Source organism: Oryzias latipes, chromosome 12 (assembly GCF_002234675.1).
Source record: "Oryzias latipes chromosome 12, ASM223467v1".
Classification (NCBI taxonomy): Eukaryota; Metazoa; Chordata; class Actinopteri; order Beloniformes; family Adrianichthyidae; genus Oryzias; species Oryzias latipes.
In genome coordinates, this window is record NC_019870.2 from 2,744,239 (window position 1) to 2,772,059 (window position 27,821).

At 45.4% G+C, this 27,821-nt stretch overlaps 1 protein-coding gene and 1 long non-coding RNA gene across 3 annotated transcripts in view; one reads left to right on the forward strand and one right to left on the reverse strand.

The window, feature by feature from the left end:
- LOC110016026 overlaps positions 1 to 16,509 on the forward strand; it is a 35,891-nt gene extending 19,382 nt beyond the window's left edge. The window contains exons 3-4 of the long non-coding RNA XR_002291284.2: positions 2,237 to 2,384; positions 16,254 to 16,509. This is a non-coding gene — a long non-coding RNA (uncharacterized LOC110016026). The remainder of the gene's footprint in view (positions 1 to 2,236; positions 2,385 to 16,253) is intronic.
- The window catches only part of LOC101165407 (zinc finger SWIM domain-containing protein 6), a 55,751-nt gene continuing 29,508 nt past the window's right edge, over positions 1,579 to 27,821 (reverse strand). For both annotated transcript variants that reach the window (XM_023960366.1, XM_023960365.1), the window contains exons 2-14: positions 16,762 to 17,118; positions 16,258 to 16,406; positions 15,853 to 16,003; positions 14,132 to 14,311; positions 12,579 to 12,755; positions 12,344 to 12,490; positions 11,988 to 12,128; positions 10,133 to 10,393; positions 9,018 to 9,153; positions 7,901 to 8,058; positions 7,642 to 7,805; positions 7,490 to 7,571; positions 1,579 to 4,788 (exon numbers count right to left, since the gene is read on the reverse strand). In XM_023960366.1, coding sequence (XP_023816134.1) covers positions 3,926 to 4,788; positions 7,490 to 7,571; positions 7,642 to 7,805; positions 7,901 to 8,058; positions 9,018 to 9,153; positions 10,133 to 10,393; positions 11,988 to 12,128; positions 12,344 to 12,490; positions 12,579 to 12,755; positions 14,132 to 14,311; positions 15,853 to 16,003; positions 16,258 to 16,406; positions 16,762 to 16,891 — 2,739 coding nt within the window. In that variant the 5' untranslated portion in view covers positions 16,892 to 17,118 and the 3' untranslated portion in view covers positions 1,579 to 3,925. The remainder of the gene's footprint in view (positions 4,789 to 7,489; positions 7,572 to 7,641; positions 7,806 to 7,900; positions 8,059 to 9,017; positions 9,154 to 10,132; positions 10,394 to 11,987; positions 12,129 to 12,343; positions 12,491 to 12,578; positions 12,756 to 14,131; positions 14,312 to 15,852; positions 16,004 to 16,257; positions 16,407 to 16,761; positions 17,119 to 27,821) is intronic.

The following is a 27,821-nucleotide window of genomic DNA, read 5'->3' on the forward strand; positions in this document are numbered from 1 at the left end:
CAGATGGATGAGAGACTGATCTCCTGGAAACACAGAAAGCTCTGTGCTGACAAACTCTCATGCTGCCTTTACTTAACCCCACTAAAGACAAACCTCCCACTCACCTGAAAACACTGCTGAGTATCCAGTAACCCTGCAGACGGTTAGTGGAGACCAGTCGAGGCCTGACGTCCGTCCTATAGCTTCTCTCTTCCACGTCCGGTCTGTAGTTGTAGGCCGTTTTTTCACCGCAGTCGCTCCGTTCTGCGTTATCATCACATTATGTATTCAAGAACACCCGAGGTGTGATGGATGGTTGTCGCAGGATAGCGATCTTCACCGAGGTGCTTCGTCACACCTCTGGTTCCTGCCTGGAGATGAAACGGTGGTGGTGCAAACAGGCGTGAACATGCAGCATCTAAATAGCGTCCTCCATTTGTTGTAGTTGGAAAGTATCTGATTTTATTGTTATACAATTGCAACAGATGCGGTCTATCCAACAATGTGATAAACCAAGCAGAGGGTACTGCTGAAACCTTGCTGAATGTGAAACTAAACATAGACTTCCACGTGTCTCTGGATGCACCAAGAAACATCTCTAACATTTGTGCCTAGGCGCATTTATTCCCAAATTTCTAGACCATAAGGCGAATCGTATTATTGGTCCATAAGGCAAACTTAACCCTTGTGGTTTCCTATGACCCCACCCTTCCATTGACGTGTTCTCCCTACCATGACAAAGGTGGATAAAGATGGAAAGATTTCATGTAATCCATGGACACCAGTGAAGATCACAAATCATTGAAGAAAAAAGGTTCAGAGCACTGTCTAGTGGGTCTAGATGACCCAACTCCCAATGTTAAATGGCCTAGGATAGCACAAGGGTTAAGACTATTTTGGATAATAAGGTGGACTGAAAACCGTATTTTTGGACCTTATGTTACACTTGTGTATAAATTCTAGTTGTGTTTACAAACCTGGAATCATTTTTTTGTGGTTCATGACGGTCAAGAATCCGTCCAGATGTTTTAGTTTGACTGGAAAACTGCAAAGCCGTATCTCTTGATGGCTTGTTAGTGCATTATGGGTACTGTAGTCAGGAGCCTGGCAGAGTGATACACTCTGTGCACATAAAATACAGGAAGAACATAGTTCACTTGAAAAATTTTCCTTCAACCCCTCTGACCAATCACCTGCCACTTGACTCTTTAAGGCATTCTGGGTAGTGTAGTCAGACCACATTGCAGGACTGTTTAGATTCATTTATTGCAACCTATGATCCAGGCGGCCTTGAGGTCAAAAGTAACACACTGGTACAGTAGGTGGCGATGTTTAGTCCTGTCGGTGGACCCGTCACGTCAACATCGCCATCATGCCACCATTTCGGTTTGGCGTCCAGTTACTTCCAGAAACAGCTGATCATCATGTTTTAGTCACAATCTATGTCAAACCTTTGGATCCGGGGTTTGTGTTGGACTGGAAATGCAGACATGGTGGGATCTGATTTATTTTGAAGAAGTTGATGAGCTAACTCTCAAACGTGTGTAAAATAACATGCATGTCTGTTGTCCATGTGCACAGAAGGAGGTCAGGAGGTCGTTCCTGTTAAAAAAGTCATTTAATCAAAACAAAGTGTTGATTTAATAACAGGTTTAAAAAACAGTGATTTAGTTACATAAATAAATCAGTGTATCAAATCCTCGCCTCGTGTTGACGTGGTCATACAATCATTCACGGAACAGAATAAATAATAAAAAGGAGCATCATTAGTTTCTAGATGAAGGCGCTACGAACAGACGACACGGATCGAACAGATGAGCTTTTGAAGCCTAGAACACAGATCCAGTCCGCCTACTGAACCACAGACACTCCAAAGCTGTAATGCAAGTTTGTTGGCTTGGACAGTTCGGTAGATGCGACTCCCAATTTGGTTTCTTTAAAGCGTTAAGACAAGGCAAGGAAGGAAGGCCGTTCCTGAGGAGGAGCTCCGCCTCCACAGCGACTTTCTCAAACTTCTACAATCCTGAAGATGCCTCAGTGTTCAGGAGAAGAAAACCCACTTCCTGTCCGACTGATATGTTTTTTTCTGTCAAAACCCAAAAGGACTGCAGCTTCAAGTATTGTGCCTTACATAGAATATTCTGTCATAAATTAGTTAACATATACATTTTCTCAATAATTGGACATATACTTTCATATGTACAGCGCAATAAAATGCTTTTGTTTTTTTTTGTCTGCTTTTTCTTGTTTTGTTTAGAGAAATCCCTGAGAACGAACACCGACAGTTTCCACACGAAGCCGTGAAGCTTGAAGGCGGTCGCAAAATGAATCCTCATCTGGAGTTTCTTCAGTGGATGAGCAGGAGGAGGAAGAGGAAGAGGAGAGCTGGATCCTTTCAGGAAGAGGTACTCGTCTCGTCGGATGGACTTTTGGTTTAAAGCCGTTTTTTCTCTTTGAGGCTGAGGACGCCGACACTCAGTGTACGACCATGAAAAGCGAAACACGGCGACATCCAACGGCCGCTATTATCCATCTTTAAACCAACTAACCGGGGACCAGATGCACACACTACCGTTAACTGAAGCAGCTTTGTCGACAGCAAGGTTGTACGTTTAGAAAGAAAACTGAAATGTAAACAAGGTGAAGGTGCAGCTTAACCTTTTAACACTGGAGCTGTCGCCGGCGACGGCAAAATAAACACTCTTCGACCGACCGAAACGCTTTAGCATTAGCTTCATTCAATATGTGACCATTCATGGTAGTGAAGCTGCTTTTCTCTGCATCAAAATAAGTCGGAATTGTGTTAATTGCATAAACATTTTAGGCCTGTAAGGTGTTGCATGTCGCCACAGAACTTGGTATTTCCAACTATAGAATTGGTTTGAATTATTTGTGGCAAAACAACAAACACTCTTTGACCTAGCAAAATTATTTTATGCAAATAACGTAATTCTGTTGCAGATAGGCGACAATTTGCTTTAGTCTAAAGCGCAAAGCAATTTTTCTCAGCGTCAACATCTGTTGGAATTGCGTAAACAATTTACCAATGTGAAGTGTTGCGTATCAACTCAAAACTGCTTTTCCCACACTTTACAATCCCTTGGAATTGTGTTAATGGCGTGAACAGGAATGGAAAAATGAGACGCGCTCTTTGAACGACCGTAACCCTTTGACTGTTAACATGTTTCCTACGGGTTTACGCTCCAACAAACGCGATGCTGGAAGCGTATCGCTTCAAAGCTGCCTTTCAACGCCTCAAAATGACTTGGTTTACCTCAATTGCGTTTTACTGTTGTAGTGTCGCACATCGCCAAAAACAGCTTTAGAATCCACATTAATTGGGTGAACGGCGATGGCAAAATAAAACAGGCTCTTTGAACAGCCATAACGCTGACATAATTCCTACAGATTTACGTTACAACAGTCGGTGCAAAGCTGCTTTTCTATGCTTCAAAACGAGTTGTTTTACGTTAACTGCGTCAGAGTTACGGTATTTCAAAAGAACGCGAAAGCTCCGGTGTTAAAAGGTACATAAGATCATTTTTCAATCAGTTCCTGACAGCCTCTGGCCTCGTTAGCACTCATTGGTATTAGTATTTTATCACCTTATATTGCGGATTACATTTGTTTTGGTAACAAAAATGTTTTCATGGACTCCAGAGGATCTGATTGATTAAAATTTGTTCTCTAAAGCTGCAGCTCTTCAATGACCGTTGTAACTGGAAACAGATCAGATGTTTTAATCTCTCAGATTAGCTGTAGTCTGGTTTGATGCATCTGCTCCCCCAGTGCTGCAAAATGAAACCACGTTTTTATCTCTGCTCGCGCTCAGAGTCGTTTGGTTTGTTTTGCCTTCAGGAAGTCGTTCTTCACATGTTTTAGGTGGATTCTAACTTCAAGTTGGAGGATTTCAAAAGAAAATAAAAGTTGGTCATGTGATCCGGTTTCATCCGAAGCGCTCTCGGACGAGCATCATCAGCTTCTTCTTGCCCTTGTAAATCTGCTTCAGGTTGTCTATGAACTGCGTGAACTGCATGTGTCCGTCGTGCGCCATCAGGAACGTCTCTCTGGCTTTGCTGAGGAACTCGATGAACTCGCTGTAGTGACGCGGGCTGATGTGCGTCAGCCTGGAGTGCGTGGTGTTGATGTAGGCCCCGATGGTGGCGTCCAGTAGCTGCCTGAGGGGAGCCTTGTCCAGAGACATTAGCTTCCCAGAGGTCCTGCGGCTGTGCAGCGTGACCATCCCCGGCGTCGTCAGCGTGCACCGCCGCAAAATGTCCGATAAAACGGTGGCGCACTTGACGCTCTTCACCACCAGAGGGATGACTGCCGCCAGCTCGTTTTTCCCCAGCGAGTGGCTGAGGGCGCATGCCCAGAGCACGTCGTTGATGGCGGGGTGCGTGTCCTGGTTGTAGCTGAGGTTCAGGTGCGTCATGGCTAACGTGGCTAGCTTGTACGCCCTGCTGGGAAAGCCGCGGTGCTCCATGTAATGTGCTATCGTGAACAGCTGTGTGCAGTTCATCTCCGTGGCAGCCGCGTCCAGCACGATCTGGTACGCCGTCTCAAAGGCAATCTGGTCCTTCTCGCAGAGCGTTAGCGCCGACAGAGCACAGTTTTGCGGGTCCTTCATGGCGCACTGCAGGGCGAGGGTCCGGGCGGAGTTGGCCAGGTTCTCCTGCTGATTGCAGTCCAGGTGCAGGCGCATGATGGTGCTGTTGGACATGACGGTGGTCGCCACGACGCTGGTCGCTTCGGTTGGGGTGAAGAGGGTAAACCAGTTCTGCATGATGCTGTCCAGCGCAAACACACCTGTGCGACACAAAGTAAAGCATAACTGAGCAGAAACACACATGGAGATCCACAAGGCTCTGTTCTATTGCCCCTTCAGTTTAGCATCACAACTTTTTTGTTGGCTTGGATTAAATGATGGATAAGTTATAAGGAGGAATTTCCTTTTGACATCAGATCCGTTTTTCATTTTCCCGGCCGAGGGAACATTCTTGTAATAGGTTCTTTGAGTTTAGAGTGATTTTTCATTGTGGTTCCACAAGGCTCAGTCATGGGTTTCCTAAGATTTCATGGGTACATACTGTTTGCCTTTTTGATTACGTTAATGTTTTACACTTTGTAAAACAAATATTTTTATGTGATTGCTGCAGCGCAAAAAAGCCCAAAGTTACAGCAGAGTTTTTGTAAAAGTTACGATATTTTATGATTTTAATAGTTTTCTACTAAAGGCTGTAGGAATTTTTTAAAAATGTATTCATCTCTGTGCATTGAAGTGGAATTTTATACAATCCCACAAATGAACACAACTTTCAGTCATTGTTTTGATTTGTGCTCCAGCACAACCGGACAAGAAGAACCAAACTGTCGACCTCCAGAATCTGTTGTAACTGAATCTTTACTTTTGCTGTGTCATATAGTTACAGTCGGACAATAAAAGATGCTGTCGCGTTAACCCGATGAATCTTGGGAGATGAACAGACCCGCATCTTCTTTTATAGCTCCAGGAAGTCGGCTACACCAATAAATAGTCTTTAGCTTTTTTCTTTTTAAGGACAGAGAATTTATCAGCTGTGTCGGCACAAGGAAGTGAGGATGTGAAGCACTTGATTGGTTACTGATTACTTTTATGGTAACTTGATTAGTGGAGACAGACTGTGTTGAACTTTTTCAAGTAAGAAAGGTGATTGGACAAATTTGTGTGAATCAGTGCGATCATGACATCGGTTAAAACCTCCATTGTTGATTGTGAGTCCATGTTAGTTCCCACGTTTATCCTGAGAGGTATGTTCCAAAAATAACCCGTGAAGGAGGATTACTGATGTTTAAAGACATTTATGAGGTCAAAGTAGGCTCAGATTGTAAATTTGTAATGTGTACTTTCCAGTTTAAAACATTGGTTTATCATTTATTTTAAGCCTAATTTGACCCCATAAACACTTTTCTCTCTTGTCTCAAGCCTTCATAAAAGAAAATAAGTCCAGCATTGAACCAGTAAAAAGAAAAAATACTGAAAATAATTTGCCAAAGGTGAACTGGAATACGGTATAAACAAATACTCTCATTAACTTACTGTTAAAGCTTTAAACTCCAACACGCCGGGCTTTCTTTGGTATTTCAGCCCCTAATTGGATTTTCTGCGTCTAATTCTGTGACATTAAATGAAATAGTTGTTCTCTCAATGAATCCATTCACGTGGCCGTCACAGAACAGGGACTCCTTGTTGCTCGCTGCTTTGACATGAAATCATCTGGGAGGAAGGTTACCCTCAGGGCCAAACTTCCTGCCCACGTCAAGCTCCGGGATTCCAGTCCCAACATAAAGACCCACTTAATCCTGCAGAAGGCCTCAATCTCCCAGAATCCCTGCCCCTCAGTCCTTGCTGACAGCTCTCTCCAAGCTGCTTTTAGAATCCTGTGAAGTCGGATGTTCCTCAGGAGCTTCCCAGCCTTTTTCTGGGAATGTCTCTTTTCCATTTTTAAAACAAAAACCAATCCTTTCATAGACTATTCCTGCATTTCTCCTTCCACCGCTGAAAAATACACTTTAGAGATGCTGCTCAGTCTTTTCCTGTTAGGATCTTGTGCTTTAACTTTTCTGGGATTCAAATTCTGCTCCTGATTATCTATAAAAACACTCAAAAGTCTCGTTCTTAGTTTGTTTTTCTAATGCTACGTTCACACCGGGTATTAACACACCGGACTGTCGCTGTGCGATGCAGCTGGAAGAGGCTCGGTGTTAAACATTAAAGCGGAAACGCTGCAAATCCCGTCAATCCTGCTCCAGGCGTTTTCTTTCACAGCTCTATTCCAATAGAAAATTCCGGTACTAATTTCTCCATCTTCAATTTTCTTTGAATCAAATAAGGAAAGGAATCCTATAAAGAAAAATGTTGCTGTAAGTTTATGATTTTAATTATTTCAATGACTGTGTTACTGTCGTTTTTATCTATTTGTCTACCTAAACTCCTTTCTCTCTCCTCTGGATAAATGCAGATTAATTCATTAAAGTTACCTTTCTACAAACGTTCTGTGGACGCACGTTTGGTACGGAGAGTCTAAAATCCAGATCTACAGGCGTTTCCGTCGACCTTCTGGTAACACTAGAAGGCCGAGGCCGGAGTGAACAGAACTTCAAATCTGCGGGTCTTCAGGTTTAATCGGATCATTCGGCTCGGAAGTCTGGATTTTATACGAACAAACAGAATTAGTGAATTCCCGATTATTCATTAGTTGTTTTAAGTCTTTTTTTTTTTTTCTTCCACATAAGTTGTTGGTCACCAAAATGTTTAATGGAACCAACAGGATTTCTGGTGAAGCAGCAGAGGAAGAACACGCCTGGTTCTCTACTTTAAACCTTCTTATTCAGGTTCTTCTAGAGCTCAGCTTCGTTTTTTTCCTCTCCAAGCAAAACAAAAGTTCCCCTCAGCGTCTAAAGAACTGAGAAGTCTTATAACGGAGGTTGTGGCCGTCAGTAGATCTTCTGTGTTTGAGCTCCAACTCACCCACTTCAGTGGCACAGGTGACGAGCCAGCGCACCATCTCCCTCCTCCTCCAGTTCATGGTGGACAGGGTCATTCTCATCACCTGCGGGACACGTCAGGTCAGCAGGTGGTCTGAGCCCCCCCCTGCTGCTGGGTTTTTGTCTGCCGCTTACCTGGAGGCCCAGCTCCAGGGAGACTTTGAGCAGCGTGAGGTCCGGCAGGCTCTCCATGAGCGTGGCGATTTTGAAGGCATCTTGAGCCAATTTGAAGTTGTGGGAGGACGAGTGGATGTTCTTCTGGATGGACTCCAACACTATCTGGAGCTTACAGGTGTCACCTGGTGGCGACACAAACGAGCCGTGGTGTTTGGAAACGCAGCGTTCTTCAGCGTGAGGAAAGCTGCAGCCTCCTCCTGCCGGGAGGAGGGAGTACCTTTAGCGGCGGTGAGCATGGTGGAGGCCAGCTCGCACTGCTGGCTCTCAATGTGGCTCAGCGTGAACCAGCGGGGGTAGCGGTTCGGCACCACCGACACGATGTGGTGAGGTCGAGACAGGTCAGCAGGGGGCGCCGGGGACTCCAGAACGGGCAGCCTGCGGGGACAAAGGACGGAGAAGTCGCCCCTCAGTTCTCTGAACGTTCCCCGGAAAACGTGTGCCAACGTTTTTTGGTGAAAATGGTGGTTTTGGTGTTTTTAACCAAAAGAATACTAAGATTAACATTTCATCTCTGAGTGTTTCTTCTTTCAAATCGTTGTGAGTCCGGAGCAGGTGGAAAAAATACGAGGTTGGAAAAAGATGGTAGAAAATTCGCTGGGCAGCCACAAGCTCCCGTCAACAGGAGGGGAAGGGGGGCGGGGTTGCTCTCTGCCAACAGTGCCACCCACAACTCAGAGGTGAATGTCTAAAGGCCGTGTCACACGCTCTCTACGGACATTTTGTACCTTTTTTTGTACATTTTATTACGTGAATTCGGTTTTGAGCAGCTAAATATTTTTGGTTGGTTGACAATTACACAGTTTACATGAATTTTACCTCGTTTATACACAATCATTACATAAATCTTACCCAACTGTGGGTGATTTCTTTTTTTTAGATTCATACACAAATTTGTGTCTTTCCCCGACCGTTCCATGTTTGTCTAACAGACTTTTCAAACATGAACCACCGATGTATAACTTTTATATGGCGTGTACGGCGCACACATCACATCAAAATTATGTAATTGACACACGAATCGCTAATGAATTGCATAAAAGCGCAATGATCATGCAGGTTTCATGTTCTACTGTGATTTCCATGTTCTTGGCGTGGTTTATTCGTTCATTACCACAATTTTTCGTACTTTTGTCCGCGTGTATTTACGAATGACCAGTTTTTGTCTGTGCGGTATGCGTGAAGTGGACGTAGTGTCACGGCCTTGACCGCTCTGCTGAAACTGTCCTAGAAAGTGATCGTTTCTTCAGGACGTTCTCATCCTGTTCTTGGAGACACTGGATCACAGAACCGTCTGAGAAACGTCCGCTGAACGCAGATGTTCTCTGGTGACTCACCTCATGGCCCGCAGTGCAATTCTGTACGCCAGCTCGGCGTCGTGAGGTAGCAGGGATGTGAAGAGATACTTGGCAAACGTGTGCATGGGGACGCTCTCCCTGTAGAGGATCTCCCCCAGACCACTGTAAGGACCAGCTGGAAGAGACAGAGACACCCGTCAACCAGACCTGTTTTGGGGGTTCTGAAGGTCCACCTTGGCTCTCTGGTTTCAACTAAATCTTAGCAAGTTCTGAGAAGATCCAGTTTGTCTTGACGCTGCTGTCTGAAGCTCCAGAGGTTCGGTGGGAGTTTCTAAATCTAATCTTCATCGAGCTCTGAGTTTTCTCCGAATACCTGAAACTCCGCCTCAAATCCATGTCAGGAACGGTCACATGATTTGTAGCCCCAACGTGGCGCCTGAATCGACCAAGTTTGTGTCCGAATTCCTTCACTACTCACTATAGAGAGCGTTTGCCATTTTCTAGTTCTGTCTGAATCTACAATTCCAAAATCCAGGGCCCGAGAAATTTCCCAGAAGTCTCTACAAAAAACCAGTGTGCGTCGAGAAAATGTATTTAAATGTATTTTTTTATCTTCATAAGACCGTGGACTCATAAATAATCGCCTCAAAACGCTCATAGCAATTAGATTTTGACTTCTAATCGATGACGTCATATCTTCCGTTTAGAAAAAATAAAGTAGTGAGTGTGGCGTCTGAATTACTTTAAATATTCAGGGCACGACATAGTGCCGCACTATACAGTTTGGTCGGGGCCAGAGGTAAACCATTTTCTGCGGGTGACGTCACGCTCGCTCACTCCAGTTCTCAGATACAGTCAAGGCTCCTACAATGGTCCTGTAGCAGAGGAAAGCCGTCACCATGACAACGCATCACACCACGTCTCAAACGATTTAAAGGTTGAAGAAAAAGAACAATTACAGCACTAATAACCGATTCAATATTTGTGTTGTAAGTGACTATGATAACAACCCGACTATGCCTGACGAGCACGATGGATTCTGCTGATCATCTTCACCGCTATGTCAAAAATACATGTTTGCACCTGCGGCCATTTCTGTGACTTTGTTTGGTTTCGTGTTCTAATAAAAGTTCTTCCCGGGAACTCCTACTTACCCTCGAGCAGAAAGGTGGTTTGTTTCCGGAAGATTTGAACCAACGTTTCATCTAAATCCACTTCCTGGAGTTTGGCCAGCAGCTGCTCTTCGTTGCGACACACCTTCTCCTGGGCGTAGAGGCCCTCCGGCATCACCCTCTGCTGGCCTAAGCCAATCAGAGCCGTTTCCACGGCCAACAGCACAAACGACTCGCCGTCCTCCGGGGGCCGCTGAGCCGGGGGATCCGGGTTCTCCGTCCTCCTGCACGAGCCAGCTGATCCTTCAGGAGGAGACGGATGATGAGAAATGATGGAAGGGTCCCCTCTGGGCCACAAGCGGAGAAGTATTGATAAATCTATTGATCGCTGTGTTCATGGGAGCGTTCCTGCTTTCACGGCGCCTTTCTCCCGAGGATGTTTTAACGGTTTAATGAGCTCTTTGCGGACCTGAGTTCATCCCAGGAGGTCTGCCGCTCCCTGAAGGACCCGCTTCCACAAACGCTGATCAAAACAGTGGAGCCTTAATTGAAAACTTCATCCCGTCTGTCCCCACAGCAGCTGGAGCGCCGCCCGCTGCTCGCCGTTCCAGCAGCAGAACCGTCTGTCTTTGCTGCTGCTGGAACGCTGCTCCGAAGCCCGGCAGTTTAAAGTGGATCAGAAACCGGATTAAGAATGTGCACGCTAGAAAGAAACTCATCAGCTGATCAAAGCTGGCGAATCCCCACAAAACTGGTTTTAGGGGAAGTTCAGAGACGACGTAACCATGGCGACGAACAGGCGAACTGCACCTGAAGGCGAGTCTGAAGGTCAAATAAAGGTCGATTTGGTCACGAAATGTCATTTTTAACTGACTCTGAAAAGGTCTCCTGTGCGTGAATGACCACTTCATTTCACCAGACACCAGAACTATTTTGATTTTTGTTTTTTTACTTTTACATCACTTTAGGGACTCTTAAGAAAACCGTAGTAACCCTTGTGCTATCCTACGACCCCCCCCTTCCATTGACGTGTTCTCCCCACCATGACAAAGGTGGATTACAGGTGGAAAGATTTCATGTAATCCATGGACACCAGTGAAGATCACAAATCATTGAAGAAAAAAGGTTCAGCGCACTGTCTAGTGGGTCTACATGACCCAACTCCCAATGTTAAAGTGCCTAGGATAGAACAAGGGTTAAACTCAAAAGTACCATGAAATACTGAAAATTTTACAAAAATATTGAACACTGGAATAAAAAACTAAGTTTATTAGTAATTGCTTCTGTTTTTCGTCCTAAATTTACAATTTAGATTCAGAATGTCTTTTTGTACGTGGGGGCGGGGCTTTGGTATGATTGACATCGGGTGATGGGTTATGGTCACTTCTGTTATGGTGGCGTACATCAGAGGAGAGACGATCAGAAATCATGTCACCATAAGTCAATCATGTCCCGGTGGCCAATAGGTCAGAAGCCCCGCCCCCCACGTAAAAGTACACTCAAGTCTGAAGACGAAAAGTCTAAATTAAAACAGTAAATTGAAGTTGAGGAAGATATAAAGTTGACGTTCAAGTCAACTTCATCATCAAAAGAAGAAACAAACGTTCCTCAGAACTAAATGTCTCTAAAATGAAAAGAAAAGCGTTTTTTTCTAATTAAAAATCGCAGTTTGAACTTTCTCAAACATGAATGACGTCATCGGTGGCGTTTGGTCATCTGGGTTTGATCCCGTCTGACGGCTGCACATCCAAACGGGTCATCTGGACCCCAGGCATAGTTAAAGAGTCTTAATTGGAGCTTTTTTCTGCTGCATTTCTTATTCATGAGCTGTGATTGGAGGCCGACACATCTACTGTGATGGCGGGCCGAGGACCGGCTCCGTCACGTGTGAACGTACCTGGTGGGTCGGGGGGACCCCGATCCTCTGCGCCCCTCCCGGACTCCATCAGGGTGCCGAACAGGGTGCCGATGGGGTCCAGCGGGTGGCCCACCCACCCCTCCAGGTTGGTGATGGAGGTCACTCCTCTGTTGAGCAGCTCTGCAGAAACAGGCCACACCTCCATGAAACAGAGTCTCACAGACACACTTTCAAAATAAAAACGTCCTCAAAGTTGATTCACTCTGACGCCGACCTAAAACCACCGGCAGCATTGTGGGCCGAGCCAGGAACGGAACCGAACCCACCTCTAAATATATATACTGTTTCCCTTTTGCGTTTGAAGGATAAACTGATTAGAGGTAGAAGGAACGGACCGTTTTTGTGAGTGCGGAAGAGCTCCAGCTGTTTCTGCTGCTGCCGGCGGAGCGTGTTGGCGATGGCGACGGCGAGCCTCAGGGCTTCCCGGGGGTACCCATGCGACCGCAGGGCGTCCACGCGGGCGCAGGCCGTGGGCACGTGCTCTGCAAAGACACGGGCGCAGGTCAGGTCTGTGCGCTCTTGTTCGTGCTGCCACCGCCGGTCTTTTTCGCTCAGATTAATCAGCCTCACCGTGCCACAGGGGCCACCATCCCGCATCCAACAGGGAGCTGTCCAGGTCGCCGTGGTAACAGTGGTTGGTGTAGTGGTCCGTGCTGAGGATGTGCTGCAGGTGGGGGTCCTGCCAGTGAAGGTCACAGGCCTCGATGGCTCGAGTGAACACGGTCCGGTGGGGTCGCATCAGCAAGTCTGACAGGAACAGAAGGATTTGGGATTTATTCCCTTTCAGATCCCAAAGAAAACCCACGGAAGGATTTAGATTAGATTTTAGTCGACCGAGGCTGAAGTTGGCATCCAATTTTCTTTTTTTTTGGGTTCCAGTTCCCCTTTTTAAAAGGTAAAGTTTATCTTCATCCTCTGTAAAATATCTGCAGCTGCTTAAAACTTTATTTACTCTCTGGATTTTGTGTAGGAACCATTAAAATGGGATCTAGATTATCCCTTAATAGGCGCTGAAGAAAAGTCAGACACACTCATCTGACTTTTACAGTGCAACGACTAAATACAATCACAAAACGATGCTGCTAAAAAATGATTTTCTATTGACGATCATCATCCACCATCCACCATCATTCTCCGGCTTCCTCCAACCATCCAAAAACATGCTTCATAGGTCAAATGGTCACTCCAAATTGTCCATAGGTGTGAATGTGCGAGTGCATGGGTGTGTGATATGTGTGACCCTGCGACAGACTGGCGACCTGTCCAGGGTCTTCGCCTTCGCCCATAAGTGGCCGGGATAGGCTCCAGCAGCCCTGTGACCCCGAAAGGGACAAAACGGAACAGAAAATGAATGAATGAATTATTATGGTCAAAATAAATCCATATTTGGAGTAAAGACTCCTGGTTTTTGTCTGACTTATTTTATTTTGAAATATTCTGTTTCCTCTCTGGATCTTTTCTGCCAAAATAAACTTTCTAAATACGTTTATTTTTTTTGTCAACTTTGCTGGTTTGGATGTTTCAGTTTAGCCGTTGGTGAAGCCGCTTCAAGAAAGGAGTGGATGGATTTTAGTCACATGACCGAGCGGCTTGACGTAAATCAAGAATGAGGGAATTCAGTAGTTTTTCAAAATAAAACTTCTCAGATTAAAAATGAAACGGAAAACCATGAAACTGCCTTTCTTGTCTCTGCTTTCAGAGACGCAGCAGAATGAAGTTGAGAATATAAACGAATTTAAATGTATTTGAAGGAATTCTTTGTTCTTTTTTTTTTTTTTTAGTTTATAAACTTTTAGGAAATAAGTGAGTTTGTTATTTTTAACAAATGATTTTCAAATGTTAATGGAGAAGCTAAATAAATTAGTATTTTCATATCCGTTCAGAGGAAGAAAAAGTTTTCTTGTAAACTACAACATCTTAAAAAATATATTTTAAAAGAAATAATCAAAATAAGAGGGAAAAAAACAGGAAGAGAATCTCCTGATGTTTCCCAATGTGGAAAAAGGCTTTAGGCACCGAGACCAGAGGAGGAAGAGGAGGAGCAGACAGGATGGATGAGCTGAAGGAGGTGAAACAATGGGAGGACCCACGTCTGGCTCCAGGAACAGCGGGTGTCATCTCACCTGGGTTGCCCGCAGGGCCATGAGGCAGAGCGTTGGTCAGATTGGTCAGCTCGTTGCCGTGGTTACCGTCCTCCAGGGGACACACGTCCACGCCGTTCCACCGGCGGAGCTGCCGCAGCCAGCAGCCCTTCTGCTCGGGTTTGCAGTGAGGATTCAGCACGATGCACATCCACAGAGCTCCTGCAACGACGACAACAGAGATTCTAGATTCGTCTGCTTCACCTTCAAACGCCGGAGGTTCAACGTCAACGGATCCTTTTGTTTTTGTTTTTTTAAAAGCAGAGTCTCCGCCAAACCGTCTGCGTCCAAACCTGACGAGCTTCTCTGGATTCGTTCAAAACAAACAAACTTTCTGTTTTCTTTTATGCAGCAAGTGATGTCATCAACGTGAGGCTCAGAACGACCGTAGAAACTGCACTTTTTAATGTCAGACACGACAAAAAGGTTTAAATGTGGAGGGTTTTTTTGGTGCTAAAGTTAAACGTTTGATGTTTTTTCTTTTTTTTTGGAATGAAGAAGAAAAAGCAGACCGACAGAAGTCCACATTAGAACCTGAATCTGCAGATCATCCATGAGAGACCCGACTCCAAACCTTCGTCTGCTTTTAGCCAAATTCAGATAAATAAATAGAAAGAACTTTAAATCTCCATCATCGATTTATATGTTTTTATACCATGGTCCGGGTGAATACTCGATTCTGATTGGCTGCTGGGTGTGCATTAAAACCTGATAACCACACGGTGAAAAAAGAAGTTCCGGTCACCTAGCTTAAATGTTTCGTATCACTGCGCCGGCTTCTTTAAAAAAACCTTTTGCTTCATCATTTGGACAAAAACAAGCGGTAAGAGATGAACTTTCTCTCTGAACTGATGCTTTATTCAACCCATCGGGACGATCATCATATATATATCGCCGAATCTTGACTGCAGCGGCAGTGCTGCGCGACGCGGACTATGTGTTACACAATGCGGCGCATAACACATAGTCCGCTTTTTGTGAGAAAAGAAAAAAAAAAAGAAGAATTAAGGACTAAAAACTGGTTAATATGTATTGCTTTTGTAAGTGACCATGGTATAAGCGGGTTAATGGCCTTCAAGGTGTGCATTATTACTTTTTAACGCACTTCGCGTTGCTTGGGCGAAGACGCGAAGCGTCGGACGGTTCAGGCTTCCACGGCGTGCGTTAAAAAGTAATAACGCACACTTCGTCAGCCAATTACCCCTTACTTATGAGAGACAGCTTTTTCTTTTGTGGGCGAAACGCTGACATGCTGCCGAGGCCGGCTCTAGGATGATGTCATGGAATGGGCGGAGCCTCAGAGATCCAGTTGTCTTATTTCCAGGTTGGAAAAGAACTCTGCAAAGTAACTAATATTCAATAAAACGTTTGTTCTTTAGTATGCTAATGGTAATATATATATATATATATATATATATATATATATATATATATATATGGATATAGTTTCCTCTGAAAGGCTTAAGAAAAGCATGATATAGACCCTTTAAGGCTTTATTTTGCTTCCGTATTGTGAAGAAACGATGGTATATTTTAAAATCTTGGATTTTCTCATGACAAATGGTCTTTTCTGAAAGAGGGGATCCTCTTTACCAAATTTGGTCTTAGTGCCACTAAACGCATGATAGCTTTTATAACCGCCATCCATGTGTTCATGGAAATCCCCAAAATAAAAGTCTCCACATCTGGTCCGACCCGTTTACCTAGCTCGTCCCACAGCTGCCGGTATTTGTCCGTCATGGCGGTCCCCTGCTGCCTCCACAGCGCCAGCCGCGGGTCCCCCATGAACTGCTCGGTGATCAGCGTCAGCATCCGCGCCCCGTTGGAGTCCCTCATCTTCAGCATCTCCCTGACCTGCAGAGACAGACGGGTCGACTCGGACGTCAGAACACGGAGACCAGAACAGACCAGAACCTGGGGACCGAGTTTTTCCCAGATGTCAGAAATAAAAACGATTTCAAACACACTTAGGAGGAGAGATATAAATATTTAGGTTTTTAATGACTCTGTTGATGACAAATTGAATTGATTTCGGGTTTTCCATTGGATTAAATATCATGTACATTTATCAAAATCAATAATTCACATTCATTCTTCAAACCAGTTACCTTGCAGAACAGCAGGTTGAGCTGCTTCCCCGAGCCGTGGTACCCCCCCTGGGACAGGAAGAGCTTGACCTGCTCCTGGACCTGCTCCTCGTCTAGATGCCAGCAGTTCTCATCGTCCACGCTGGCGCCCGCCGTCGGATCTGGAGCTCCTGCAGCAACAAACGCGAACTCATCAACTGTTCAGGGTTTATATTCATGTCCAAAACATTGACTTCCTTCAACACTGTTGTTAAATAAAACACATGGAGTAAAGACTCCTGGTCTTTGGTTTGTTAAATGCTGCTTTTATTTTGAAATCAAAGGCTTTTCCATTTCCTCACTGGCTCCTTTCTGCTAAAACAAACTTAGGTTTGTTTTAGTTCATTTTGCTAGCTTTGGGGGGGGTTTCAGTTTAACGGTCGGTGCAGGCGCTTTAAGAAAGCAGTGGGTGGATTTTAGTCACATGGCCGAGCGACTAGACTGAGTCGGACTTGGTGGAGACAATCCAGCCCCTCCTCCACTCACCGTGAACCTGGTTGATCTCGGAGTTCTGCGACAGAATCTCGTCGGCGAGCTTCTGCGCCGTCGGCAGCACCTCCGTGTGATGGACCGTGATCAGATACTGGACGAACTTCTGCAGCTGATCCCTGTTCATCTGGAACAGTGTCTCTGAGATGGGCAGGCGCAGTTTGACCTGCTCTGGCTTCCGTACTCGATACAGGGAGAGCGCCACCACATGGGCGCAGTAGAAAATGTCCTTGTTGCCGCAGCTGCACGTCACCGATGTGATCTTGCAGCGGTCGAAGCTGACGCTGACGTTGCACAGCAGCTCCGGCTCCGACGCCGTGGCGGCTTCCCGGACGGTGCCGCTCAGGTGGAAACCTGCGCCAGAAAAGAGAACGACTGTCAGTCATCGGGGAAAAAATGGCCGTCATGTTTCTGCAGTTTTATGCTCTGGTTTATGTAAAGTTCAACCTCATCATGTCACATCAGTAAATATTTGTGCGTTTCAGATGACTGCAGTAAAAACTTCACTTCGGTTCTATGCAGACGACAATCGACTTATTTATATATTAGAAAATAAAGCTCTATCCAACATCGGTTGAGTGATTTATAATAAAAAGTCCAAGGAAACCTACTTCCTCTCTGCATTCAGAGTATTGTTAGAGTTTAAGATGACTGCTTTGAAGTCTGGGAAACAAAAATCTGGTGCATATCTGTCAGTGGAATAATAACCTGATATATATTTTCAAATACACAAGAATTTTGTAAAATGAAGTTTATTTTCAATCCTAGAGTGCAGCTGTGAGCTTCTGTCATTCATTCAAAATCTGACGAGAACATTAGAAGAATTTATGATATTTAATTTTGAAGTTTTATGGGTTATTTGTTTCCCTCTTTTGTTATTTTATATATTTATACGACTGTAACAAAAAAAAACATTTTATTGCGTGGAGTATTGGGTCATCCATCCAGTCTAATATGAAGTTCTTCGGGCTTTTCCGGTTTGTTTGTCATCCCGATGACATGGATGGGTTTGCAAAAGCAGGAGGCGTCTCTGCTCAGTGAACAGGTGTGACTCTGCTGTTGGGTAAAAACAGCCTGAAGGAACCCAGCAAGGATCGGGCAGAAAACCCCTTCCGTCCCAACGGGAACAGCAGCTGCAGTAGGACATCTGCCCCTCAGCGGCAGGTGAAAGCACAGACCTGAACTCCTCCTAATGAGATGCTTTTCCTGAGCGCCTCCAGCTGAAACTCCGCCTCGCGTCCCACATCAGCAGGTTTCGGATGAGTCAGCGAGGACGTCACGAGCTGTTCTTCTGATACGGTCGGTCAGAGAACAGATGGTTTCAGGAGCTCGGCCACAGATAAGCTAATCGTCCTCCTCGTGTCTGCACGCTCCCGCCTGTTCCTGCACAGCTTGTGTCTTCCGTCCGACGGAAACAGAACCTGAATCACAGGAGCGGTGCGGTGCCTCCTGCAGAGGAGCCGGGCGGCAGGCGGAGGAGCTGCTGTGACAGATGATGTGCACCGCTTTGACAGCCAAAGAAAAGGGAAAAAGGCGTCAAAGATCCGACCTTCAGTCTGATCCGTCTGTGGTTTAGACTAAAGCCGTATAAAGTCCCACTTCAGTCGTCTTCTGATGTTTTTTCAAGGCGTTCCTAGTGGCCGTTTCATTACGATGATGCAGATATTAGACAAAATTAGAAAACTTGTGCCGTTTTCTGGAACATGGTTTCTGCAGAGCGGGGGGAGTTCATTAGAAATTCACTTTTGAGGGAGGGGAACCCCGCCACTCATTGCTGAGAGCTCTCTGTTTACACACTCTCCCTCTAGCTTACAGCCCCTCACACCCCCCAACCTAAAAAATGGAGCAATACTGGAGCCATCCAGCCATACAGTTCTGATCCAGATTCCAGGAAAACAAAGACGTTCGTGCATCTAATCGTCTGCAAAAATGCATCAGAATGGAGCGGAGCAGGGAGACTTTGACCCCGCCCATTTCCGGAGGTGCGTCACGAATACGATCTTTTTCAAGCAGCATTTTTCTGTCTGCTCCTGATTTACCACGATTTGCAATTTTAAGCTTCATTTCCTTTAAAAAATGTCGTTGATCGTCAGAAAACTGAATGTCAAAACAAACCAAAAACAGGATTTTCATCAGAGTGGGTCTTTACTGTCAACGTAAACAGGAAGTTGTGTTACGATGGCGTCTCACTCCTTCAATATTCGGCATAAACTCACACGTTCTTGATAATCCTAGATTCAATTTCAAATTTCCGTCCTGAAAACTATTTTGTTTAGTAATAATCTCCAGTAAAGTCGTGATTATGTGAAACGCTCATTAATTACAATTTTTACAGAATATTCTTTAGAGATGAGTGGATTTGTGGATTTTAGGAATCGGTTAAACCAGGGGTCGGGAACCTATGGCTCGCGAGCCATATATGGCTCTTTTGATGGTCACATGTGGCTCGCAGACAAATCTTTAATTATACTTTTTTTTTTCATTAGACCAGTCCTTCTCGGGCGCGATGCGATGCCAGAGGCGCGCAGTAGTAGCAGTGCTTAGAGAGAGAAATCTGCGCCAGCGCTATAAGTTTACAATTATCTATAATTTCACAGAGTTCGTACCAACTGGAAACCTGTGAATTGCCGTGCCTAAAAGTTCGCGCTCCCGTCTCTGAGAAAGAGCGCGCAGATGCGGGGACGGGATGTGAGAGGAAGAAAGCAGAGGGTGGGGCTGAGGGGTTGTGGGGACAGCAGGTGAATCGCGCAGGGATTGTAAAAACGTAAAACCCAATGCCCGTCACTCACTGCAGCGTGTGAGTGTGTGTTTGGCTCCCCGTCTGCATGTGATCAGTCTTTGTAACATCTACAGAACATTCAGACCTACGATGACGTTTAAAGTCTCAACGCCTGAACGAAGCAGAAACTCACCACGGATCAACCAGACTAGACCATCAGCAAAACTACCACGAGAAATACTCATCATTTATTAGCAATAGCATAACAATGTTATTAAAAATAATCCACAGACTTATTGTACTTTAAAAATGTTGAAATTACATCAAATGCACACATTCACTTGTATATTTAGTTTTAAACATATTGTCGCGGACTGAGTTTAACTTGGCTGTCGGGCCGCGTTAAAAGTTCTGGGGTTCATTGAAGGCATCAAGCAGAGATCTGATTGGCTCTCAGTTCTGTCGCTCAGCCTGTTGTTAGGTAGTTTGGACCAATGGGGTTCAGCTATGGGCCGAATAAGGGAAATGGGAGGGGCTGCAGCGGGAGCAGGTGAATATAAAGTTGGGAGAAGCGCTCTCGTGTCGGCGGGAGAGATTCAGGAGTTGCTGAATGAATTGTACGGCGTTTGTTGTGGTCTGCAGTAACCAGAATAAAGAACCTTAAATGAGGTTAAGTCTCCATGCCTCAGTGTGGGAAAAGGACACTACATTATTGTATGGCTCTTTCGAAATTACATTTAAAAATATGTGGCGTTTATGGCTCTCTTGGCCAAAAAGGTTCCCGACCCCTGGGTTAAACTGTTTAAAGTCCAGCTGGTCTTCTGATCCGTTTGGACCCGACGGTCTGTCCTTGGCTCCTGCAGGTGACGTTTGAGTTTTATGGGAACTTTCTGTCCCTGGAAACTGCCTTTGAAGGAACGGGTTTTCTAGATTTTCATGAAGACTAAATAACTTTTATTTTGTCCACACTTCATAGATCAAGGTTTTGAAATACGATCTAAGCTCTTAAATAGAACGTTTTAGAACGTGAGAGCAGATCGTTGACCAACTTTTGAACCAAACCAAAGTTTCTGAGACGTCAACAGATTATTTTAATAATTGCAGCAGAGTAATTTCTGAGCAAAACGAAGAACTGATAGAATGGAAATCCCAAAAAAAGTGTCTGTAAAACCACAGACTTGTGTCTCACCACAACTTTAAGACACAAGAAGAAAAAACATCTGAAAAAGACAAAAATATTGGTCACTTTTGCTTGCCGTACCAATTTGAAATATTCCTTTGATCTTTAATGTTAAGGGAACTTTGGAGCATAAACTAAGTGCTGACTTTGGACTTCTACCGGGGCTCAGCAGACCCGCCGTGTGATCCAATCAGGTGAAGCCAGATCTGAGAAACCGGAAACGATCCAGAAACAGCTGCTGGTCACGCCTGGGTTTGTGTTTACCTTCTATGAACAAAACAAAAAAAAAGGTTTTCCCAAAACGGAAATGAAGGCCTGGAATCAGAAGAGACGCAAAAGAAAAACCTCAGATTCCAACAGAATCTCCCCGTCACGGGTGAAGCTGCAGTCAGAATCACACAAACGTGAGACGCAGCTGAAGTGAAACTTTCCTCAAACGGCGTGTTTGTCTGCGTCAGCGCAGACGCCTGGAAGACCCACAGAGAGAGGCGGAGCTTGTCTGCAGAAAACCCAATGAAAACGTTGAAGAAAGGAACCGACAAACCAGATTCAGGAAAACACTACACAACCACAACGACACAACCAGAAGATCCTAAATCCCATGAGCACACAAAACATGCCAACACACAAACACATAAGAAAACATGCACACATACACACAACTCCTGCTTGAATGCAAACACATACAGAGATTCACACACAAAGAAAAAACAAGCACAAACACAACACACAAATGTACAGTACACACAACACACCCACACACGTACAAGTCACATACACATGCAACACACAAAAATATACACAAACATACAACTCATGTACAACAGATGCAAATACACACCCAAAAGTTCACACAATGCACATACACAAGAATACAAGCATCATAAACGCACAAAACACATGCACAAACATACACAACAACACACGTAAATGCACACAAACAACTACAAACATGAACAAACAACAACAAGAAATGTAAACACAAACAACACTTGCAAAGACACAAATACACATGTAAACAGAACCACAAACATTCCTCACCAAAACACACAAGAATGTGGAAACACACACACATACACACACACACACAGCCGCCTGGCTCACAGCTGACGTTCTGACGTAACACAAACAGGCGCCGCGTGAGGGGAGGAGGGGCAGGAGGGGGAGGCTCTGCAAAAAGAAAAGTTGGCCCTCAGCTGAACGTGAGCGTGCACGTGCACATGCACGGAAGAGTGCGTCAGCTTGGCGGCGAGCCAAAGCCCTGAGCTCAGCATTCTGTAACGGGCTTCCTCTCTCCGCTGCCTGCTTGCATAATGCAGGTCTGCGGCGCCGTAGCAACCAAACTTAACTCCTCCGCCGCCAGCGCCCCCCAGCACCGCCCTCCACCCGTCTGAGACTCTTCATCCCTGCAGGATGAAGGCAAGTTACATGTTTGGAGGTTTTCATAGACAAACTTTCCGCCCAACGCCCGGACTGAACCGGACAGTCATTTTACCATCAACTACAGCCTCATGTTTCCATGGCAACCTGCCAAACTTTGAACCCCAGAATATTCTAAAACATTCTTCAAAAAACTAAGAAACTTTGCAGCATTGTGTTAATGCTTTTCAAACTCTCAGGACTCAGATTTATGTTGCATTTACTTGATATTTTATGACGTTAGGCGATCTCTGACTCCAATCTGGACGCCGTCGTCTCGCCAGAGACGGCAAATGGAAGAAAGAACTTTTCATTTGTTCATCGAAGCCCCTGACTTTTGCTCCGTTAAATCCACGACTGGGTTCCGTTTCCGGTCACTAAACCAGAAGCGTTTCCTCAGACGTTTGAGCCGATATCCTTCCAGCCGTCTGCCTCGGATCACGGCGTTCAGAGGAGGCGGGGTCACCGGTTCAAAGGCCGGCGTGAAGATTAGGCGACGGTTGCAGCGAGAGGTCCTGGTCAGAAAAGAGAAGCTGATCTCGGGTCTGCAGAGATGCAGAGCTTCCTCCCAGAGGTAAACAACCAATCAATGAGCGCGGTCCTGGAAAACTCCTGGAAAACGTCTTAGTTTGTCACATTCCTGCTCGTTTTCAAAACTGTTCAGAGTTCCAGTTCAGTGTCAGCCACACCAGCCAATGAAAACGCAGGAAAAGCTTTTTTTTTTTTCCTTGGACAGGAAAATCAGGAATGCTGTCGACATTCCTGGTCGGCCGCCATGCTGCTGAAATACTGCGCGGCTGCAGGAACGCTCTGACACAGGAAGTCTCTGTGGAAAAGACGTCAGGTCGCGGGTGAAGCCGCCGTTTCACCTGCGGCGAGGAGCTGCAGCCTGCGTGCTGGAAGGAGGCCCCGATGAGGCCTCCGGAGAAACCCGGAGCCCACGGAGGCCTTTGAGGAGCCGCGGGACGCTCTTTGGCATCAGAGGCGGCTGGCTCATGGATCCATGACAAACGGCTGACAAAGCACTCCGAGAGGATGCAGCTGACGCCGCCTGCGTTGCCATGGGTTACCAAAAGGCAACATAGAGACGTGGAGCTTTAACCTGATGGCGTCCTCTCCCAAAGTGACACAGACAGGTGATCGTTGGAGGGTCGAGTCCTTGAAATACTCTGTGAGCGCTAAAGCCCGAGTCCCCACTGCCCGTAAGAGGGCATACGAGGTGTCTGCAGACAGAAAAGAGAAATGGCGACCGAAGGTGACCCGCAGGAACGGTCAAGGTCATAGAACCCATACAACACATAAGGGTGAAGGCCGTGTCGCACAGCCGCGGCGTACACTTGTTGCACGGGTGAGAACTGGTGGAAAAAGTGAGAAACGTTGTGTACAATTTTTACGTATGAACCGCGTTAAAACCACAGAAGAAGTACAAAAAAACCACGCAAACAACACGTAAATCTACGGAGAACGTGAGCGAATGTTGCGCTGCTTTTATGCCATTCATTGGTGGTTCGTCCATCAATTAAAATCAAGGAAAGACGCAAATTTGCGTTTGAATCTCCCAAAAAAAAAAAAAACACACTAAATTGCCAAAGATTTACGTAATAATTGCGTATAAACTACATAAAATACGTACAATCTGCGTATTTCTCAACCGATCAAAGGTCAAAACCGAATTCACGTAAAGACCCGGCGGCCGATTAGCGCTGGTCACGTGATCCGTGCGCGCTCCTCGCTGCAGCCTTACTGTTAAAGCATCCCACATGCACTACATATCACATGCACACGCCTGCATGCCAACAACTTACATGAGATTCAGCATGTTTGCCACTTTCCTTATAATGAAAACGTGTTGTAGCAAAAAAATAACAAGATTAAAATGCTAATTATTGGTTTAATGTTTATCTCTATTGTAACTGACCGTGGATAATGACCGTGGAAGATGCGCCAAACATCGTAGGACATTTACCATGGTTACCTACTGAAGAAATGATTATTAAATCCATTATTAGCACTTTAATCTTGAACCACTGGTATTCTGTGCGACAAGTTGTCATGGTAACAGCAAACGAGCCTGAACCTGCTGCATGAGGACTAACCAGCAGAGGAAAGTGGTTTGTGTTCATTTCCTGTCATAAGGCATAAATTCAAAAAAGTTGGTTCCAGCTTGTTTCTCACGATGGAACGGAGCTCGACCCATCCCTATAGCATCACGCTCTTATACTGAAGGGCAAAGCCGGTCTGCTTCAGTCTATACGTCTGGTTATGGTTGGGCCATTTTTGGCACAGTAATTTCACCGGAAACGACTTCAATCCGTCAAACGTTCTGCAGCTGAAACCAGGATTACAAACTACTCTAAAGGTGTGTTTATTTTTAGGATTTCCTCGGTTCCTTCAGCACAAACACACCAAAGCCGGCTGATGATAGATGGAGCCCAGAGTCCGATCTTTAAATAAATCAGACAGTTCACTTCTGGCTGGGGTAAAAGCAGCTCCTCCGTGGAGGATCACGCACACCAGGCCTGCAGTCTCTGCGGCACCTTTGATGGCCGCCATTCTCCGCTTGGAGGAAAAACAACGGTCATCAGAGGTTTGAGGAGAAGCTTCTGGAGGGAGAAGAGGATTTCTGCTTCCATGTTTTTCTCCATTTAAGAGCATTTGTTTGAGTGCTGCCTGCTCCCAACGTGCTCGGTAAAAGTCATTTGTTTAGCCTCCGAGGACCATCAGCCCGCCGGCCGGAGCTTCTCCTCTCCAAATGCATTTGTTTCCACTCCGGAGATGCAGCGAGCCTCGGCAGAGATCCTCGCAGAGCTGCTGCTAATGAGCTCAGCAATCCATAAAGACGTGGAATCAAAGAAAAGCTCTTTAGGTTTGTTGTTCCGACTTCTTTTTCCATATCCGGCCTTCAAAAACAACTATGAATATTTTAGACCGAGGAAGATTGTTGAGAAACTGAAAATGAAACGTCAGAAAATTCATCTGATGTTAAAACACGATGAAGGACTGAAGAACCAGACTGGTTTTGCAGTTCTTCGTTTTTACCACGACATTCTGCCCCCACTCACCACGATGAGCACACACCTAGTACCTGGTGACACTGAATTAGTGACGTCATCAATAAACACGATGACATCACAAAACATCCAAAAACATGAATGCGGCTCATACTGTTTTCCTAAATCCACTAAAAAAAAAAAAGAGAGACACGACACGAGTGGGATATCCAAAGGAAGTTTTAGAATTATTATGGGATGGCCACAGGACCTGCAGCTTGGCAGTCATTTTGTGGCAAAGTGGGAAATTTGGACTATTTTCACTCAATAAATAAACTTTTGTTCAAGTAATCATCACACATGCCAGCAGGTTACGTCAACAACCACAAGTGTAAATTCATTGACCTTTGACCTCTTAAAGAGGCAGACAACTTGAACCCCCCCCCCCCCCCCCCCCCCCAAAAAAAATAAAAAAAATAAATCCCCTTCTAAGAATGTAAACGTCTACAGATTTTGATCTTTGGCTTTCTAACTCCTCGAGCATTATTGGGGAAGCTTCTTGATGAAAAAATACTTTAAATAAAGTTTGTGGAATTTCAAAGCATGAGGATGGCGGGCTGGCAAAAGTGGCGTTCCCCTGTTGCTCGTATATTTTGCTACCAGACGATTGCAAAAGCTGAATGCATGACGGTATGACACACGGTGTGGACACATTAGGGGCGTGGCTAACAAAAAACCTCCACCGCCAAAGAAATCCAAGAATTTACTTTTGCTGATTCAAAAAGTGACACAGACCTGTATTTCTACCCCAGACGACCAAAACTTAAATTGGTTGCTATGGCGATAAAACCAACAGAAAAAAAGCGTTTTTGGAGTTTAGACCTGGGCAGAAGGGGAAGCAGGGCTGGGGGTGGCGAGGGCGGGAAGACCACCCCCCCCTTCAGCACCTTGCTGCTAAAACAGGATCTCGCCTTATCATGGCGCCCCATCTCCCATCTCGCCCCTCCTCCCAGCCCTAATTCTGTTTGGGGAAAACAGACTCCAAAGTTGTGGGTGGGAGTGTGGGGAACCGCCGGACAGTCGGAGCGGACCTCCAACCGTGCTCCAGCCTCCCCTTACCTCTGCAGAACGTCCTGCTGGGTGGTCACATGACCCGCGGCGTCGGCTCCGCTCGGTCCGGCAGAAGAGACTTACAGAAAACCTCCATGTGTCTGAAACGGGTTTACTGAAGGACCGGGACGGGCTGGCGTATCCGAAAAAAATAAAACTGATGGAAAAGTATCGGTTTAATCTGTTTAGCATTTAAATAATAGAAATGTAACGCAAAACAACCGACAGAAATTTCCTATTTGTGCTCATGGAGCCTCAACAAACAGACAATTCCAGCAATTAAGCTGCATTTAAAAGTTCTCGTCCCAAATAAGCACCAGAGTAAAGAGGCTGTTGGGAACCTGCTGCATGAATGTCATGAGAACCCCCCCCCCCCTCCACACACACACACCCCCTGATAAAATGACACCCAAAGCACCAACCGTCAGTTCATGCTGATGTTAGCGAGCTGCACATCCAGGGGAACGGCGGTGAAGACCTGGTGATGGACCAGGGGGCGATAAGGATTCAAGAACCTGGAACTCCCAGCAGACATCGGCGCCATCACCCCCCCACCCCCCCCCACACACACAAACACACTTCTCAGAAGCACAGCTAGCGGGGTTTTAAACTGCATCGCTCTCCAGCACCTGTACTGAGATTACTCATCATTAACATAAAAACCGTGACTCAGCCTGAAGCTGAACGCCAAGCGTTCGCCGTGACTGGAGAAGCACGGAGATGTCTGGAGCTCTGGTTCAGAGAAAATCAGCGGCGTCATTTTTACCGTCAGTTCAAACGGATTTATCACCCGTCAGTGCAGCAGAATCACAAGAAAACTGCAACCCAGAAGAAGAGGCGGTTCACAGATCCAAGAAAAGCCAAAGTCTTCGCTGTTTCTCCCCCGATGACGTGACCCACACGTGTTTACATAACACACCGGCTCGGAAGGAGACACGCTCCAGAACGGAACCTGCCAGGGAGGTTTTGGAGTCACGCTCCACTTCTGATGGTTCCGTGATCAAAAACAACAACAAAAAGATCTCCTTAAGTTCAGCTGAGTCTAAGTAAACATCACCGCCTTTCAGTGAGTCATTTACCTTTCATGTGACACAAATATCAGAACCAGAACACACGTTTGTGTAAACGCCCCCTAGAAGGGAAACGCCTTTAACTACACTACAGGCAGCGTTAAACGGCTCTCCGCTCTTAAAGGCAAAAAGCAGCCTCAATAAAGAAGACAGCCCATAGCAACCATTTACTTTTTTTCATATTTGGGGTGGATAAATATATGTACCAATTTACAAGTCTCTACAGCAAAGCACATTTTTCAAATTTCCATGGCAACCTATTGTTTATCCTCGTAATGATGACATGATAGAATTCTACTCCACACAGACGGGCTCAGCTTGGAGTAATCGTCAACTTTGTGAGAAATTTTGACGATAAATACAAAATGTGGAGTTTGGTAAATTTTGGAAATAAGATGTTAAATGGAAGGTAGATTTTGGCTTAATTAAAGATTAACATATGTAACAATAAAATAATAATAATCTCAACGAGCTGCTCCGCTAAAAGCATTGTTTAATGTTTTTTTGTGATTTTTATACGCTCATGTTTCCTTACTTTCGTAGCAGAACTTTCACAAATTTCACTTTAC